The sequence below is a fragment of the Apium graveolens genome, chromosome 5, assembly GCF_009905375.1.
Source record: "Apium graveolens cultivar Ventura chromosome 5, ASM990537v1, whole genome shotgun sequence".
In the NCBI taxonomy this organism is placed as follows: domain Eukaryota; kingdom Viridiplantae; phylum Streptophyta; class Magnoliopsida; order Apiales; family Apiaceae; genus Apium; species Apium graveolens.
The window spans coordinates 31204674-31219661 of NC_133651.1; the positions used below are offsets into that span (position 1 = coordinate 31204674).

The 14988-nt window shown below is 31.7% G+C and overlaps 2 protein-coding genes across 2 annotated transcripts; one reads left to right on the forward strand and one right to left on the reverse strand.

Annotated features, from left to right (window-relative positions):
• Positions 1-5114: 5114 nt before the first annotated feature.
• Positions 5115-5579, reverse strand: LOC141659954 (uncharacterized). The gene has a single exon (XM_074466898.1). The coding sequence runs from the start codon at positions 5577-5579 to the stop codon at positions 5115-5117; it is 465 nt and encodes a 154-aa protein (XP_074322999.1).
• A 5097-nt stretch (positions 5580-10676) lies between these two features.
• LOC141661412 (uncharacterized) lies at positions 10677-12671 on the forward strand. Its single transcript, XM_074468422.1, has 3 exons — positions 10677-10964; positions 11090-11182; positions 11276-12671. Exons 1-3 carry the CDS (start codon positions 10917-10919, stop codon positions 12206-12208), a joined length of 1074 nt encoding a protein of 357 aa, XP_074324523.1. The 5' UTR covers positions 10677-10916; the 3' UTR covers positions 12209-12671.
• The last annotated feature ends 2317 nt before the right edge of the window (positions 12672-14988 follow it).

Consider the following 14988-nt stretch of genomic DNA (forward strand, 5'->3'; position numbering starts at 1 on the left):
CTACATAATCAATTAAAGCCCTAGCTAGTGAGAAAGTCGGAAACATTTCTCAAGGCTGTAATTGTAATCTGATTTTCCGAAACATTTCCCAAGGCTGTAACATCTAATTTTTCTGTATTAGATTTTTTTTTGAATCATTCTGAATTAGATATCACTATATGAAGAGTACAGAAGGGATTATTATTTAGACAGAGTAGAATGAAAATGCAAATGCAGAAATTTCTTTTTACAACCTGTTACGACCAAATTTCTGATGAGGGTAGAACGTGCTTCGATCTTGTGAAACGTCCTTCGGTCGGACCTGCAAGGAGAAGAATGCGAGGGTTTGTCCCCCCGATTCACCTCCGGTGTGAGAATCAGTAATCAACCTTTCATGAGTAAGATGGAACGTACAAGAGCTATGATTGTCCCAAAATTGTATATGTTATTGTAGTTAAAATTGTGTATATGATTGTGTGCATATATTGGCGTAATTATCAAACCTTGGGTATAAATGCTTCAGCCATTACACTTGGAGGAAGATCAATGTTCCAGGGGGTTACGTTTCTTTGAATTATTATTCTAATAGTCGGTCCGTGGTTGCCTAATGGGCCTTCGGCTATTGGGCCTCATAAATCGGGCCACTATCACCAACATGTCCCTGTCTATTGATCGGACTAGTGTGCGGGCGATAGACAATATACGTGGCCCATTTTTGGGTATAAAACCTAAGGCCATTCTTCGTGGTATGGCGCTCAGCCGCATAGATCGAAGATAAACGGAAGATGGGAGAGGACCTAGAACTGACCGAAGAGAGGCGTTTTCATTCGGCTTTGATATGCTATTGAGAAGGCTCGTGGCCTTGACTGGAATCACAAGCTCCTTCTAGACGAAGGAATGGAAGATCCCGTCGGACGTACTATAGAAGAATTCGGGAGAGGATGAAGACCATTATGACAATTGATTTTTATTTTATCAATCTCCTCCCTTCGAGCTTACAACTTCTTCCTTCGGGATGTTTTTGTTATGCGGTGTTTTTCACATATTTGGATGTTTCTTTACATTGGTGCATAATTTATTTCTCTTTTACATTGGCTCTTCGGCTTCTTTTTACCTTAGCAATTTTGAAAAATTTTAATATATCGCATCTTCGGCTTTCGTTTCATCTCAATAGTGGTGTTTTCGTCCTAGCATAATTTTTGGGACCGAATAGTTCGGATTCAGAATTTCAATTTTTGACCTAGCATAATTTATTTTTATGCTTCTTCGGTCTCCATTCTATATTTCAACTATTTCACATATTCGGTATTTTACCTAGCGTAATTTTTAATTTACACATCTTCGGTGTTTACCTAAAATATTTTGTTACGCGTCTTCGGTTTTTGACCTGGCGTAATTTATTTAACTTACGCATTTTCGGTATTTTACCTAGCAATATTTTTAATTTATGCATCTTCGGTATTTTACCTAGCTTAACTTGTAATTTACGCATCTTCAGTGTTTTACCTAGCATATTTTTAGTTTACGCGTCTTCGGTATTTGACCTAGCGTAATTTATAGTTTACGTGTCTTCGGTATTTGACCTAGCGTAATTTATTTAATTTTCATCTCATTTTCGGCTTTTATTTCGCCCCAACAATGATTCAACTTTCATCGCATCTTCGGCTTTCATTTCGCCTCAACAACGATTCAATTTGCATTGCATATTCGGCTTTTATTTCGCCTCAACAAAGGTTCAATTTTGCATTGCATCTTCGGCTTTTATTTCGCCTCAGCAATGGTTCAATTTGCATTGCATCTTCGGCTTTCGTTTTACCTCAGCAATTTTCGAGGTTTTAACATCCATCTTCGCCCCGAGTGTTTGAGGGACTAGGGCCATCGTTCGGAAAGGATGTTCAGCTTTATTTGCCCCTTTTCCGAGGGATGGGTCTTGTGTCTTAAAGACTTACTAAAAATTCCATGATAAGTATAGGCGATACAGAGACGAAGGACCTATTATCTTCGGGTAGCCCCTAAATAGGTGTTTCGTCCGGAATCAAAATCTTACAAAGGAGTGGGGGAACGGATGAACTATTTTCTTCGGGTAGCCCCTAGATAGGTATTCGTTCGCCCCCTTTCTAAAGGTAATGTCATGCATAATGTTTCCTTCGAACGAAGGAATATTGTGAGGACGAAGGACTTATCTTTTCGGGTCCCGATTCACCTCCGGTGTGAGAATCAGTAATCGGCCTTTCATGAGTAAGATGGAACGTACAAGAGCTATGATTGTCCCAAAATTATATATGTTATTGTAGTTAAAATTGTGTATATGATTGTGTGTATATATTGGCGTAATTATCAAACCTTGGGTATAAATGCTTCAGCCGTTACACTTGGAGGAAGATCAATGTTCCAGGGGGTTACGTTTCTTTGAATTATTATTCTAATAGTCGGTCCGTGGTTGCCTAATGGGTCTTCGGCTATTGGGCCTCATAAATCTGGTCACTATCACCAACACAACCAATTTATGCTTTTTAATAGATTTTAATTATTCTTTATTATTCTTTGTTAAAACAATTGTGATATTCTATGTTAAAAGTCGAGATGGACGAGTTGGTCTAAGGCGCCCGATTAAGGTTCTAGTCCGATGTTATATACTTATAGTGTTGCACCACTGCATGTCATGTTTTGAACCAAGGTCAGTTTTTCGCAGACGTCAGTTTTTTTGCAGCGTCTTACTCCCTCCATCACAACCATTTCTATACAAATGGTTTGGGCACAAATGATAAGAAATTTATTAAAATAATACTACTCCCTCCGTCCCAATTTATTTGTCTTATTTAACTTTTTGCGGTCAAATTGACCCAACTTTGACCAAAATTTTCAAATAGTATTTTATGAAAAATATTTATATAAATTATAATTATAAAGTATATTTAATCTACTTTGATATGTATTTTTCAGTTTTTCAAAATAATGAAGAAATAAAATTTTAATTACCGTCAAAATTGAGTCAATTTGACCATCAAAAATTAAATAAATCAAATAAGACAGATAAAATGAGACATAGGGGTATTAGTTTTGATAAGATAGTGAGATGAGAGAGAAAGAAAAAAAATGTAATTTAGTGAAAAAAGGTATAAAATTGAGTAAAGTGATGGGACCGATCAATATTTAATGAGTAAAGTGAGTGTAGTGGGAGAAAGAGTAGATGTGGTTGATTTTTATATTATTAAATTATTACTATTTTTGGTAAGTTTGAAATATATAGAATTGAATGGTACATACAAAAAATGAAAGTGTATAAAAATAAATGAGATAGAGGAGTATATTGCAAGAATTTGAGGTTATTTTTCGCAGCGTCTTGAACCGCAAGATATTGAAGCCTTGAAGTTCATGCCCTGAGTACGGTACCTGTCACGAGACTCCGTGAAGGCATGCCTATAGGCATTTTGCCAAAAGACATGCCCAAATGGCATGTCATTTATTAATTAAATATAATAAAATTTAAAACATATTTATTATACTAATATATACAATGAACTTGAATGTAAAATTAAAGTTAGTTAATAGTAACAACTAGACCCGACAATTTTGGACACGAAACGACACAAAAATTTAGTATTTGTGTTTGCATTTTTAGTACACGACACGAAAGTACACGAACACGAAAGTACACGGTCAAAATTTAGTGTCGACTTTGTGTTTAACCTTCGAGTACACGACACGACACGAAGTATACGACATAAATAAATATTATAATTAAATTTTAATATTTTTTAGAAATATATGTAGAATTATAATAAATGTATGCATATTTATTTTCAAAATATTATTTGAGTTTATTATATTGTATAGAATTGAGATCTAAATATATATTTTTCATATATTTTAAATTTTTTTTACCTAAAAATCTTATATATTAATATATATTTATATTAAATTTAATATATATCAATATTCAATTAACAGGACATACACGATACGAAAGTACACAAACACGAATGTACATGAGCGCTAAACATGTCGATTTTGTGTTTGACATTCAAGTATACGAAACACGGAAATACACAATACGAACACGAACAAATTGTCAGGTCTAGTAACAACAACTGAATACCATCATAATACTCATTTACATTAGTAACTTTTTAGATACTCAAAGATATGTAAATATTTTATAATTATATTTGTTATTTCTGGATATTTTTAATATTAAAATAATTAGTAAAAAAAATTAGTAAAAAGGCATGCCAAATCATGAAAAAGCATGTCTCGCTAATTGACGTTATGACATGCCCATCTTGGCATGCCTGTGCCGTTGTGACATTCACCCTAGCCCAGAGACCAAAATCTACAAAAAAGAGATAAAATATGTTGTCTGTTTTGCGTGGTCTTGGAACGAACCTAATACTCCCTCCCTCCCAAAATGTTTTGCCTCATCTTTGACTTTTTCTACTGTTTATGGTAAATGATTGACTACTAATTTATGTGTAATTTATAAGATCTAACATAGTTATGAGTGATTTTATTTATGGGTAATTTAATACAATGAAATTTTTATATTTAATACCAGTACAAAATTAAAAATATTAGCTGTCAAAAATGTGCACCGACAAACGTATCCAACACAAACAAAAAACGTTTTTAGAGACGCATGAAGTAGGTAATAATCGTGGATCGTGCATTCAGAAGAGTGGAGGCATGACAGAAGTGTAGTAGGTATATACAAATGGGCAACCTGCTGAGAGGCGAATGGTTTAGTAAAGTAGTACAAAAACTAACTAAGAGCATCTTCAGCGCCTAGGGTCGGATTCCATTTCCCAACTCACATTTGCTGAACACCTCAGTTCAAAGTGGGTTTATTAAAAAAGTGACTCCAATTCATACAATGGTAGAAGCCCATTTTCTATGTATTGTAGGACATTCTGTATTCTTATTATAATATATATTTAATAAAATGACTTAGATTTAATTTCAAATTTAATTTTTTAGTATTAAAATTTAATAATCAAATTAAAGTGATTAAAATTTTTAAAAATATTATTAAATAAAAAACATGTTCCGTAATTAAAATACATCATATTATTAAAATCATGAAATAAAAAATAGCACACAAGAAAATGTTAAATTTAAACGTTACAATATAAGAAAACTTAACGATTATTATGAAACTGCGAAATATGCTCAACCAAGTCAGTTTGTAGCCGACGATGTGTCCGTTTATCACGCATTTGTAATGTATTTTGAATATACGTTTCATACGGAACAAATGGCTCTTCTCCTAAATTTGGTTGCGATAAACCATTTGTTGCATCGTCATAAATCGGTAAGGGACCAAATTGAGTGGCGTAAGTATCCCTCTCGTCTTCAACAATCATATTGTGTATTATGATGCATGCCCTCATAATTTTTCCAAGATCTGTTTTGTCCCAAAATCGTGCAGGACCACGTACAATTGCAAAACGAGACTGTAATACACCAAACGCTCGTTCAACGTCTTTTCGTTGGCTTTCTTGATAATTTGAAAATAATTTTCTTTTCTCACTTTGCGGACGTGGTATCGTTTTAACAAATGTTGCCCATTCGGGATATATTCCATCCGTTAAGTAGTATCCCATATTATAATTATTTCTATTGATGGTATAATTTACCTCCGGAGCACGACCTTCTAGTACTTCATCAAATACTGGTGACCGATCTAACACATTTATGTCATTATTTGATCCAGCAACTCCAAAAAATGCATGTCATATCCATAGATCAGATGAAGCAACTGCTTCCAATATAATTGTTGCAACTCCTTTGTGACCACTCATGAACATGGAGGAAATGGAAATTGGTACAAAGAATTTTGAGGATATGAAAATGGAAACTGAGAATTCTGAGAAGGTGGAAATTGGTATTGAGAATTTGGAATTTGAGAATTAAAATTAAAATTTTGTGGATTTGAAAAATAAGAATTTGGATATGGATATGAAAATTGTGGGTTTGGATTTTGAGAATTTGAAGATGGGAGATTATTTGGATTCATATTTTGATAGCAATGAAAATTAAAAAAAAAATAGGATGTGAAGAATGTAAATAATAGGATATAAGAAATGAGTATTTATAGAAATAAATATTAACGTTAGAAAATCGAACGTTAGAAATAAGAACGTTATAAATAAATACGTTAGAAATAACTAGCTGTTGAAGTACAAACTAGATAATCTGAACATTTAAGTATTCTATGCAATGAATTAGAAAAATAATAATATAATACTAAAAGGGTGAAGAAATGGGACAGCCCACTATGGTGGGACTGCCCACTTCATTCACATGTACTCCAACGCTCAAAAGCAAGTATTCATTCACCCAATTCCACTTTGTTTATCCCGTGAAGAGAGTTGGTCCCGCGTTGCGGGTGCTCTAAGGGCCGGGAACGACTACTTTCTTGTAACATTCATTGTTGGACCATATTTCCAACACCAGTGGCATTTGCTCCCCTGTTTCATCCACTGATTCAGATGTACAAGTAGGTTAGCTGCAGACTTTCAGCGTCATTTTCAATTTGCTTGGGACTTTTTCCGAGGCCACATCAGTACATCACAAAAACAGCAACTCAGGCTCATCAGCAGACAGCAGTATCATGTTTCAATTTGTAACGCTACACGCATAGTAAAGTTTTATGAAAAGGTTATTAAAAGAGTCTTAAGTCTTTTTTTCCCCCAATTTGTTCTATTTTTATCCGACCAAACACAATCGTAGTTTATTCCAACCAAACAATACGAGGCTTCTTTGAATAGGTAAAACCGAGTGAAATCCCAGTTTATATAGTTGACACAGTCTTTCTCTTACTAAATTGCAAGGAAACGAATATGTCTGAAATTAATTTACTTAGTTATATTAAAAGTAGTTAGTAAACAATAATGTCTTACGAAAATGAGTTGCCAACAGTGTTACATACTGACATTCCTCCAACCTTGGCTTAAACACAGCTGCTATCTGCTATTTTTTTTATAATATGCATAGCATATATGTACGGCTGCTAAAATTGTACGACTGGATGTCGCCAACATTTTTTGTTATCCAGTAACGCATTCCCGGGTTTATTAATATATCTGTATACATACATATTTCAATGTTGCATACTTCTGCTCACTAGTATCTTCTATTTACCGGTCTGCATAAACGCCACAGTTCTAGTTTTCTAGTTCTCATTTGAGTCGGACCCTGTGATCAAGTGTGTCATTGGACTTGAAATGCGATATCAGATTTGTTCGTACGAGTATCTAATTCTGAATTCAAACTCAGGATCATTCGTTAATTCTCTGGAAAAATTAAATTTCAAGAAGATGTACATAATATCAATATTTGCTGTTTTGTTAAAGGCATCTTTCAGTGCTGTTGCCCACTCAGACAAGACCGAAAAATATATTAAAACGAACTTACAGAGCATTGCTATTATCGAACTGAAAACGAATGTTTGGCAATTTCTGCAATTGTATATCATTGTTCCTTAATACATGTTAAAAATAACATGAATTCTTTAATGTTATCACCACCATTCATTAAAAATTCTAAGTAACCGTAAAGACTAATTTATTTTATTACATTTCAGCCCCACACATTTTCGGTTGGTATGCTTTTATTTGTTGTTCTTTTAATTGTTTTCATCAACAACATATAATTCTCTTTGTCCTTTCGATTGTCATTGTCTATTAGAAAAAACCACAAAATTTTAAAACAAATACTTCATTTGAATACTGGTTCCTTCTATATAATTAGTTTCACCAATTAAATAATAATAATAATGAGTCATGGCATATAATTTCATTGGTTGAAGTCTACATCAACACTTCTGAAAATTTACCTAATCACCACCACTTGTATGATGTTTTTAGTTCCTGGTAATGACCATCGAAGGCTGTAAACTAGGAAGCGAACGACGATACGGGTACCTGAATACGAGTGTGTAGTACAAGAATATAGAAATTTGACAAATATAATAAAGCTGGATACAAATGTATGGGATACATGAAGAATAAACAAAAGATTCATATATCTAAGTTTCATGGAGTCCATATATATATATATAATATAGTTTAAAATATTGCAAAATATATAATTTTCGATAAACATTATTATTTTATTAAAAATCTTGTAGATCATATACATTTTATAAATGTTTGTATCGCAAACATGTTGGAGAAAATACATATTATACTTGTAAATATATGAGATTTGCATGATTTTGTTGAATTAATGATACTAGTTGGTAACCCGTGCGAAGCATTGACCCGAAATTAAAAATAATAATATCACATTATTAATTGCATAAAACTGAAACTCATAATTTTTGCAAAATACAGATTTTAATATAATATATAAAATGTTGTTAAAATATGTAGTTAAAAAAGTCGAAGTTAAATGTAACTCTAAAATTTCAACGTAGAATTTTAGTTATGTATGCACCTAATTATTTACTTATATAAATGACATGTTAACTTACTAATACAATTATTAAACTGACGCCGGATGTTCAGCAACATATAAAAATTGAAGGGTAATAAAATTTACAGAGAATAAAAGTTAATTTTTGTCAGTTGAGATTTTATTACATAAAATTTTAAAATAATTGTATAATTTTCTAGTGAGTACCAAGATTTAGGACCTAAACATGATTTCCTTATTAATATAGATAGTTGATAACGCGTGCGATACACGGAACCGAGACTAAAAATATCGAATTAATATTTGTATAGAATTATTCATAATCCGTGCAAAACACGAATTAAAATTAATATATTAATATCAATATTAAATTGGTACTTGTAAAAAATAGTTATGTGGTTAAAAAGAATCGAATCAGTTATGAAATTTTCCACTATAATTCTAATTTTGCATTTTTTTACTTGATATATAAATCTAACATATTAGTTTTATTTTTGTGAAACGAATTGTATCTCTATTTTATGAACCAAGTATTTGTTCCTTAGATAATTTATTAGTAATTAATATAATTTGATAATTATCTTATAATTAGCCTTTGCAATATAGTTTATTTAATATTACTTAGTTATCGATAAAAATTACGATTGGATGAACAATAACTAAAAAGAAAATAAAATTTACAAAGAATATAAGTCGTTTTGTGTCAAAAACAAAGTTTATTGAGAAAAGAAGTCGACTTATATCAGGTACCAAATTTGGTACTTTGGTACTTTTAGCACCAAATTATACATTGTTTCACTTATTAATAAATTAAAATTAATATATTAATATCAATATTAAATTGGTACTTGTAAAAAATAGTTATGAGGTTAAAAAGAATCGAAGCAGTTATGAAATTTTCCACTATAATTCTAATTTTGCAATTTTTTACTTGATATAGAAATCTAACATATTAGTTTTATTTTTGTAAAACGAATTGTATCTCTATTTTATGAACCAAATATCTGTTCTTTAGATAATTTATTAGTTATTAATATAATTTGATAATTATCTTATACTTAGCTTTTGCAATATAGTTTATTTAATATTACTTAGTTATCGATAAAAATTACGATCGGATGAATAATAACTAAAAAGAAAATAAAATTTACAAAGAATATAAGTCATTTTGTGTTAAAAACAAAGTTTATTGAGAACAAAAGTCAACTTATATCAGGTTAGTACCAAATTTGGTACTTTGATACTTTGGTACTTTTAGCACCAAATTATACATTATTTCTCTTATTAATAAAGAGTATAGGTTAATGAAAAATGTTTTGCAAAATAACACGTTTTACAATATATTTTATTTGCAGAACATAGATAGACTCTGAAAACTCCAATAAAAAGGTGCACTTCGTAGAATTTTACTCAAAAATTCACATATATATATATATTTATGTTAAACATAATAAAATCTAATAACAAAACCAAAAATTGTGTGATAAATATGATACAAATGCATCATTTATTAATCTAAAATATCAAAATACAAGTAAAATATTTTAGTTTATACGAAAATAAATACGTTAATCAATACATTTTTGGTAACTAAGAGATATGTATAATTAATTTTGTGAATTTAGTCTGCTAAAATAAATTTTGACTACAATATTTAAAGATAAAATGTCCGCATGTCCGATATAAAGATACGTGTAATCCAAATATCCTACATAGATACTCGCCATGCGACTTTAAGTGTCCATACTTCTTAGGACGTAATTATATATCCGTGTATATATTTAATAGTGAAAATTGATGTGAACTTGTGAGGGTCACATCACGCAATTCACCGTTAATGTTATGATTGAGGGCGCTTTTTATGAATCAGCGATCGTATTTTACGTCACTCGATCCGTCTTTACCGAGTCATCATAATTTTATGACTGAGGGCGCTTTTTATCGATCAACACCCGTGTTTTTAACAAAAACTTCATTAAAGAGAAAAAAGTTTATGTTTAATAAACACTTGATGTAACCTTAACCCTTAGGTAGTTAAGTGAACCATAGTTAAGATATGAAGAAGTAGCAAGTGAGAGAATCCTTAGTTAAAAAAATAAGCTTTGCTATCGTCACTATGACAGCAACTAACATAACTTCGTTGAAGCTAACTCTTTATTTCTTTAAATATAAGTGAACTTATGGCTTGGTCTTTGTCCCTTGGATCCACATTTATCATATTCTTCTCAGCAGCTTCCTTTACTAACATTACTAATACCCCATCCAAATTCAACTATGCAAGTACTAGTTTACTGAAACAAGATTATCCAGTTCTTTGAGTTCTGTTTTGTCTCTCCCTCTGCTTTCTTGTTCCAAAAATGTTTCTTTAAGATTATAATCTCGATACAGGTCTTGGTCTTAATTTACAACAAAACATCTTTTGGAGAATATAGAGTTGGCTTTTGCTTCATGCAGCTCTAGATTTCATTAGGTTATGTTCTGTTGACGTGCATAAAATTTAGTTTTTACATCACAATTTTAAGATGGGGAGAAACAGTGAAGAACAGGTTATCGTACATAAGAGATCAAAGGTCAGTAGATTTGGCGCTTCTACTGTTATATTAGGAATAAAAAGTTTCTAGATTACATTTATATAGAAAGGTTCCATTATGTTCTGTAACGATAAATTTCTGACATTTTATGATGCACATATCAGGCAAGTATGGATATTGATCTGAGGAGAGCTCTATTTACTCAGAAGCCCAAGTCACCAACTGAAAATGGCAGGCCAAGCAGTATGGTTTTTAAGGTAAATTTAAGATTTTGTATTTTTTTTTTCAGTTGTATGCAAGGGTTTATCTATATTAGAAGCTGATCTATCATATAAACTTGGTAAAAACAGAAGGCTCACGTGGTGATTCCGGCTCATATAGTAGCAGAAGCAATATCAACACTTCATGGTCTTGATCTGAGATGGTCAGGGCCTATCACACCTACAGAAATGAATTATGTTGAACAGTATGTTCTAGCCAAGTATCCGGAATACTCGAATGCGCTTGTTGAAGGAGGAGAGAAGACTGACCTTTATGATCTTTGCATCAAAGAAGAGCCTTCACATCTGTTGCCAGATGACAAGCGAAAATCTCCCAGAGGTGGTTTTAGGGATTCAGTGGCGCCATCATTTGGAAGCAACCATCCTGATTTAGACAAGACACAGTTAGAACCGTCAAGGCTTCAAGACGTTCTCACAAAGAAATCATCCTTTTTAGGAAGTTTCATCTCCATCCCAGAAATCCAAGCTAGGAATAAAGTTCTGAAGCAGTGTGGATTACCTGATGAGGAGTACCTTGTTATCTTCACTTCAAATTACAAGAATGCAATGATGTTGGTTGGGGAGAGCTATCCCTTCTTCAGAGGAAACTACTACATGACAATTATAAAGGAAGGAGATGATTACATTAGGGAATTCGCAAGTTACAAAGAATCAAAAGTGATTGCAGCGCCTGAGACATGGTTGGATTTGAGGATCAGGGGATCACAACTCAGCCAGTATTTCCGTAGGAAGAGTAAGCACACTCCAAAGGGTCTATTTTCATATCCAGCTGATGTGGATGGCACCAAATACTCTATGCATTGGGTTTCTGAAGCACATAGGAATTCCTGGCATGTTTTGCTCGATGCTACTGGACTAAATGTTGGGGAAGATCGAATGAACCTGTCGCTCCATAGGCCAGATTTTGTTTTGTGCAAGCCTGACAATGCTAATGCTCACCCTTCTGATATCACATGCCTTCTGATCAGGAGAAGATCTTTTGAAACAGGAGCTTCAGTTTAAGATAAGCAAGCATTTCGCATCTCACAAAACACATTAGAATTAGTTGGCCGACCATCCCGGTCTGGATGTTGACTCTACATGGTCTTTAATCTAATTGCTGCCGGAGAATGTCTCATCCTAGACTAGTTCAGTTTAAAATTGTATATGGTAACCTCTGAACTGGACCAACTCCTCTCTAAAACTCAAGCTCAATTCACGTATATTAATGCGGTGTTTGACTGAGGGCTACGTTGTTAGGCCTATGTTACCCCATGAAGAATTCCTCCACTACAAATGTGATACCATAGTTTTCAACAGAAAAAAAATCATCATAGACAAATCTAGCATGTAAAGAGTTTCTAATCAGGTACCAATGATGACACGAATATTTGCTAAAACGTTGTATCTGCAACAGATCCTCCACATATGTGGATTATAAGTTAAATATAGTTGTGGACAATTAACCTTTGAAAGATGTATCTATTCTCTTTATTAATAAAAGAAACCATGTATAATTTGGTACTAAAAGTATCAAAATTTCAAATTTTGATACTTACCTATAATCTGTCAACTTTGTTTTTTTAACACAAATAAACTTCTATTCTTTGTAAATTTTATTTTCTTTCTATTTACTTCATAAAATAAAAATATTTTTTAAACGCTTTGTAAGTTATATTAAAAATTTATTAAGTTATGTTAAATTAAGTAAAATAATTTATATTTATTTTTAATTTTAGAAAAACTACAAACTACTAACACGAATTGACTTATATTCTCTGTAAACTTTAATTATTTATAAATTATATTAAAAAATTTGTTAAGTTACGTTAAATTAATTAAAATAACATATATTTACTTTTATTTTAAAAAACTACCAACTACAAAGTAAACTATTAACACGAATTGACTTCTAAACTGATAATAGCATTAAAAATAATTAAGTAATAGCAAATGACTTTATTAACATTTTATAACTTATAAACTGATAATTATTGATTTAATGATCGTATTTGTTACTGTCCATCACAACGTTTACATACATTAAATTAAAAAAACATATTTTAACAGTAACAAATTTATGGCCTGCATTTAGATTATATTTAGTAATATTAAATTAAGTTTAATAACATCTATTTACTTTTAATTTGTAAATTAATTTTTATCGATAATTAAGTAATATTAAATAAACTATATTGAAAAGGCTAATTATAAGATAATTATCAAATTATATTAATTAATATTAAATTGTCTAAATAACATATATTTGGTGCATAAGATAGAGATACAATTCGTTTCACAAAAATAAACTAATATGTTAGATTGTTTATATCAAGTAAAACAATGCAAAACTAGAATTATAGTGGAAAATTTCATAACTGATTCGATTCTTTTTAATTACATAATTATCTTTTACAAGTGCCAATTTAATATTTGATATTAATATATTAATTCTAATTCGTGTTTTGCACTGATTATGAATAATTCTCTACAAAAATTAATTCGATATTTTTAGTTTCGGTCTCGTATTTCGCACAGGTTATCACCTATCTATACTAATAAGCGAAACCATGTTTAGGTCCCAAATCTTGGTACTCACTTGGAAAATTATATAACTATTTTTAAAATTTTATGTAATAAAATCTCAACTGACAAAAATTAACTTTTACTCTCTGTAAATTTTATTTCCCTTAAATTTTTATTTGTTGCTGAACTTCCAAGCGTCGGTTTACTTTAAAATAATCGTATTAGTAAATTAACATGCCAGATTTATATAAGTAAATAATTAGGCGCATGCATAAGTAGAATTATACGGTGAAATTTTAGAGTTACACTTAACTTCAATTTTTTTAACTACATATTTTAAAAACATTTTATATATTAAATTTAGATCTGTATTTTGCACGGATTATGAGTTTCAATTTTATGCAAATAATAATGTGATACTGTTATTTTCAATTTCGGGCACGTGCGACACGGGTTACCAACTAGTAGTATAAGAAGTACTGATGATACATGAATACATGATCCCAAATTATTCAACAAATACAGTAGCGAGGTAACTTTTAAGTGTAATAATTAGGGCCTGTTCGTGAACAAGCTCGAGTTTGGCTCGATAAGAGCTCGTTCAGCTCGGTTCGGTAATAACTCGAGCTCGAACACAAAGATGTGTTCGTTAACAAAACGAGCTCGAGCCGAGCTTTTATATGTTCGGCTCGGGCTCGACTCGAGTTCGGCTCGAACTCGCTCGACTCGAGTTCGGCTCGTTAAAACTCGAAAAGAAGGCAATATTTTCAGAATATTTTGATAAGAATTATACACACAAATACATACATACAAAATTCAGCCTTATTTTCCCAACCTCCAGATCAACAAATTCATTCTTTCTAAACCCTCTGAAAAGTTCAGATGACGAATTCTTCTGCTCAAACTCCCTCAACTTAGCTTAAACGCCTTAATCGGCTCCCAATCTTTCCAAAAACCTTCCTCGTTCTCCCTCCGTGTTAAACCTCTCTTTAATCCCTCTCAAAAACCTCTTCTTCTCCTCAAAATCCTCCACCTCTGACACAATCGCATTCTTAGTCGCCGACAAATCAATCTGTAGTTTCGCCGAGGACTCCATTTCTCACAACAAACCAAAATCAAATCCTTTACACATACAAAACTCACCATACAATATACATGCAAAACTCATCATTAAAATCATAAAAAGAAACCGAACAGACAAGAGATTAGAATTTAGGGATTTAGGGATTTAGAAGATATGAAAGGGGAATAAAGAGAGTAGAAGAGAATTCAGTTAA

What these genes read in the sequence shown, in the direction of transcription:
- LOC141659954 (XM_074466898.1), bottom strand. Translation starts at nt 5,579, where the DNA reads ATGGGATACTACTTAACGGATGGAATATATCCCGAATGGGCAACATTT.
- LOC141661412 (XM_074468422.1), top strand. Translation starts at nt 10,917, where the DNA reads ATGGGGAGAAACAGTGAAGAACAGGTTATCGTACATAAGAGATCAAAG. An exon ending in TCGTACATAAGAGATCAAAG is followed by an intron (nt 10,965 to 11,089) that starts GTCAGTAGATTT and finishes TGCACATATCAG; the next exon opens with GCAAGTATGGATATTGATCT. An exon ending in CAAGCAGTATGGTTTTTAAG is followed by an intron (nt 11,183 to 11,275) that starts GTAAATTTAAGA and finishes TGGTAAAAACAG; the next exon opens with AAGGCTCACGTGGTGATTCC.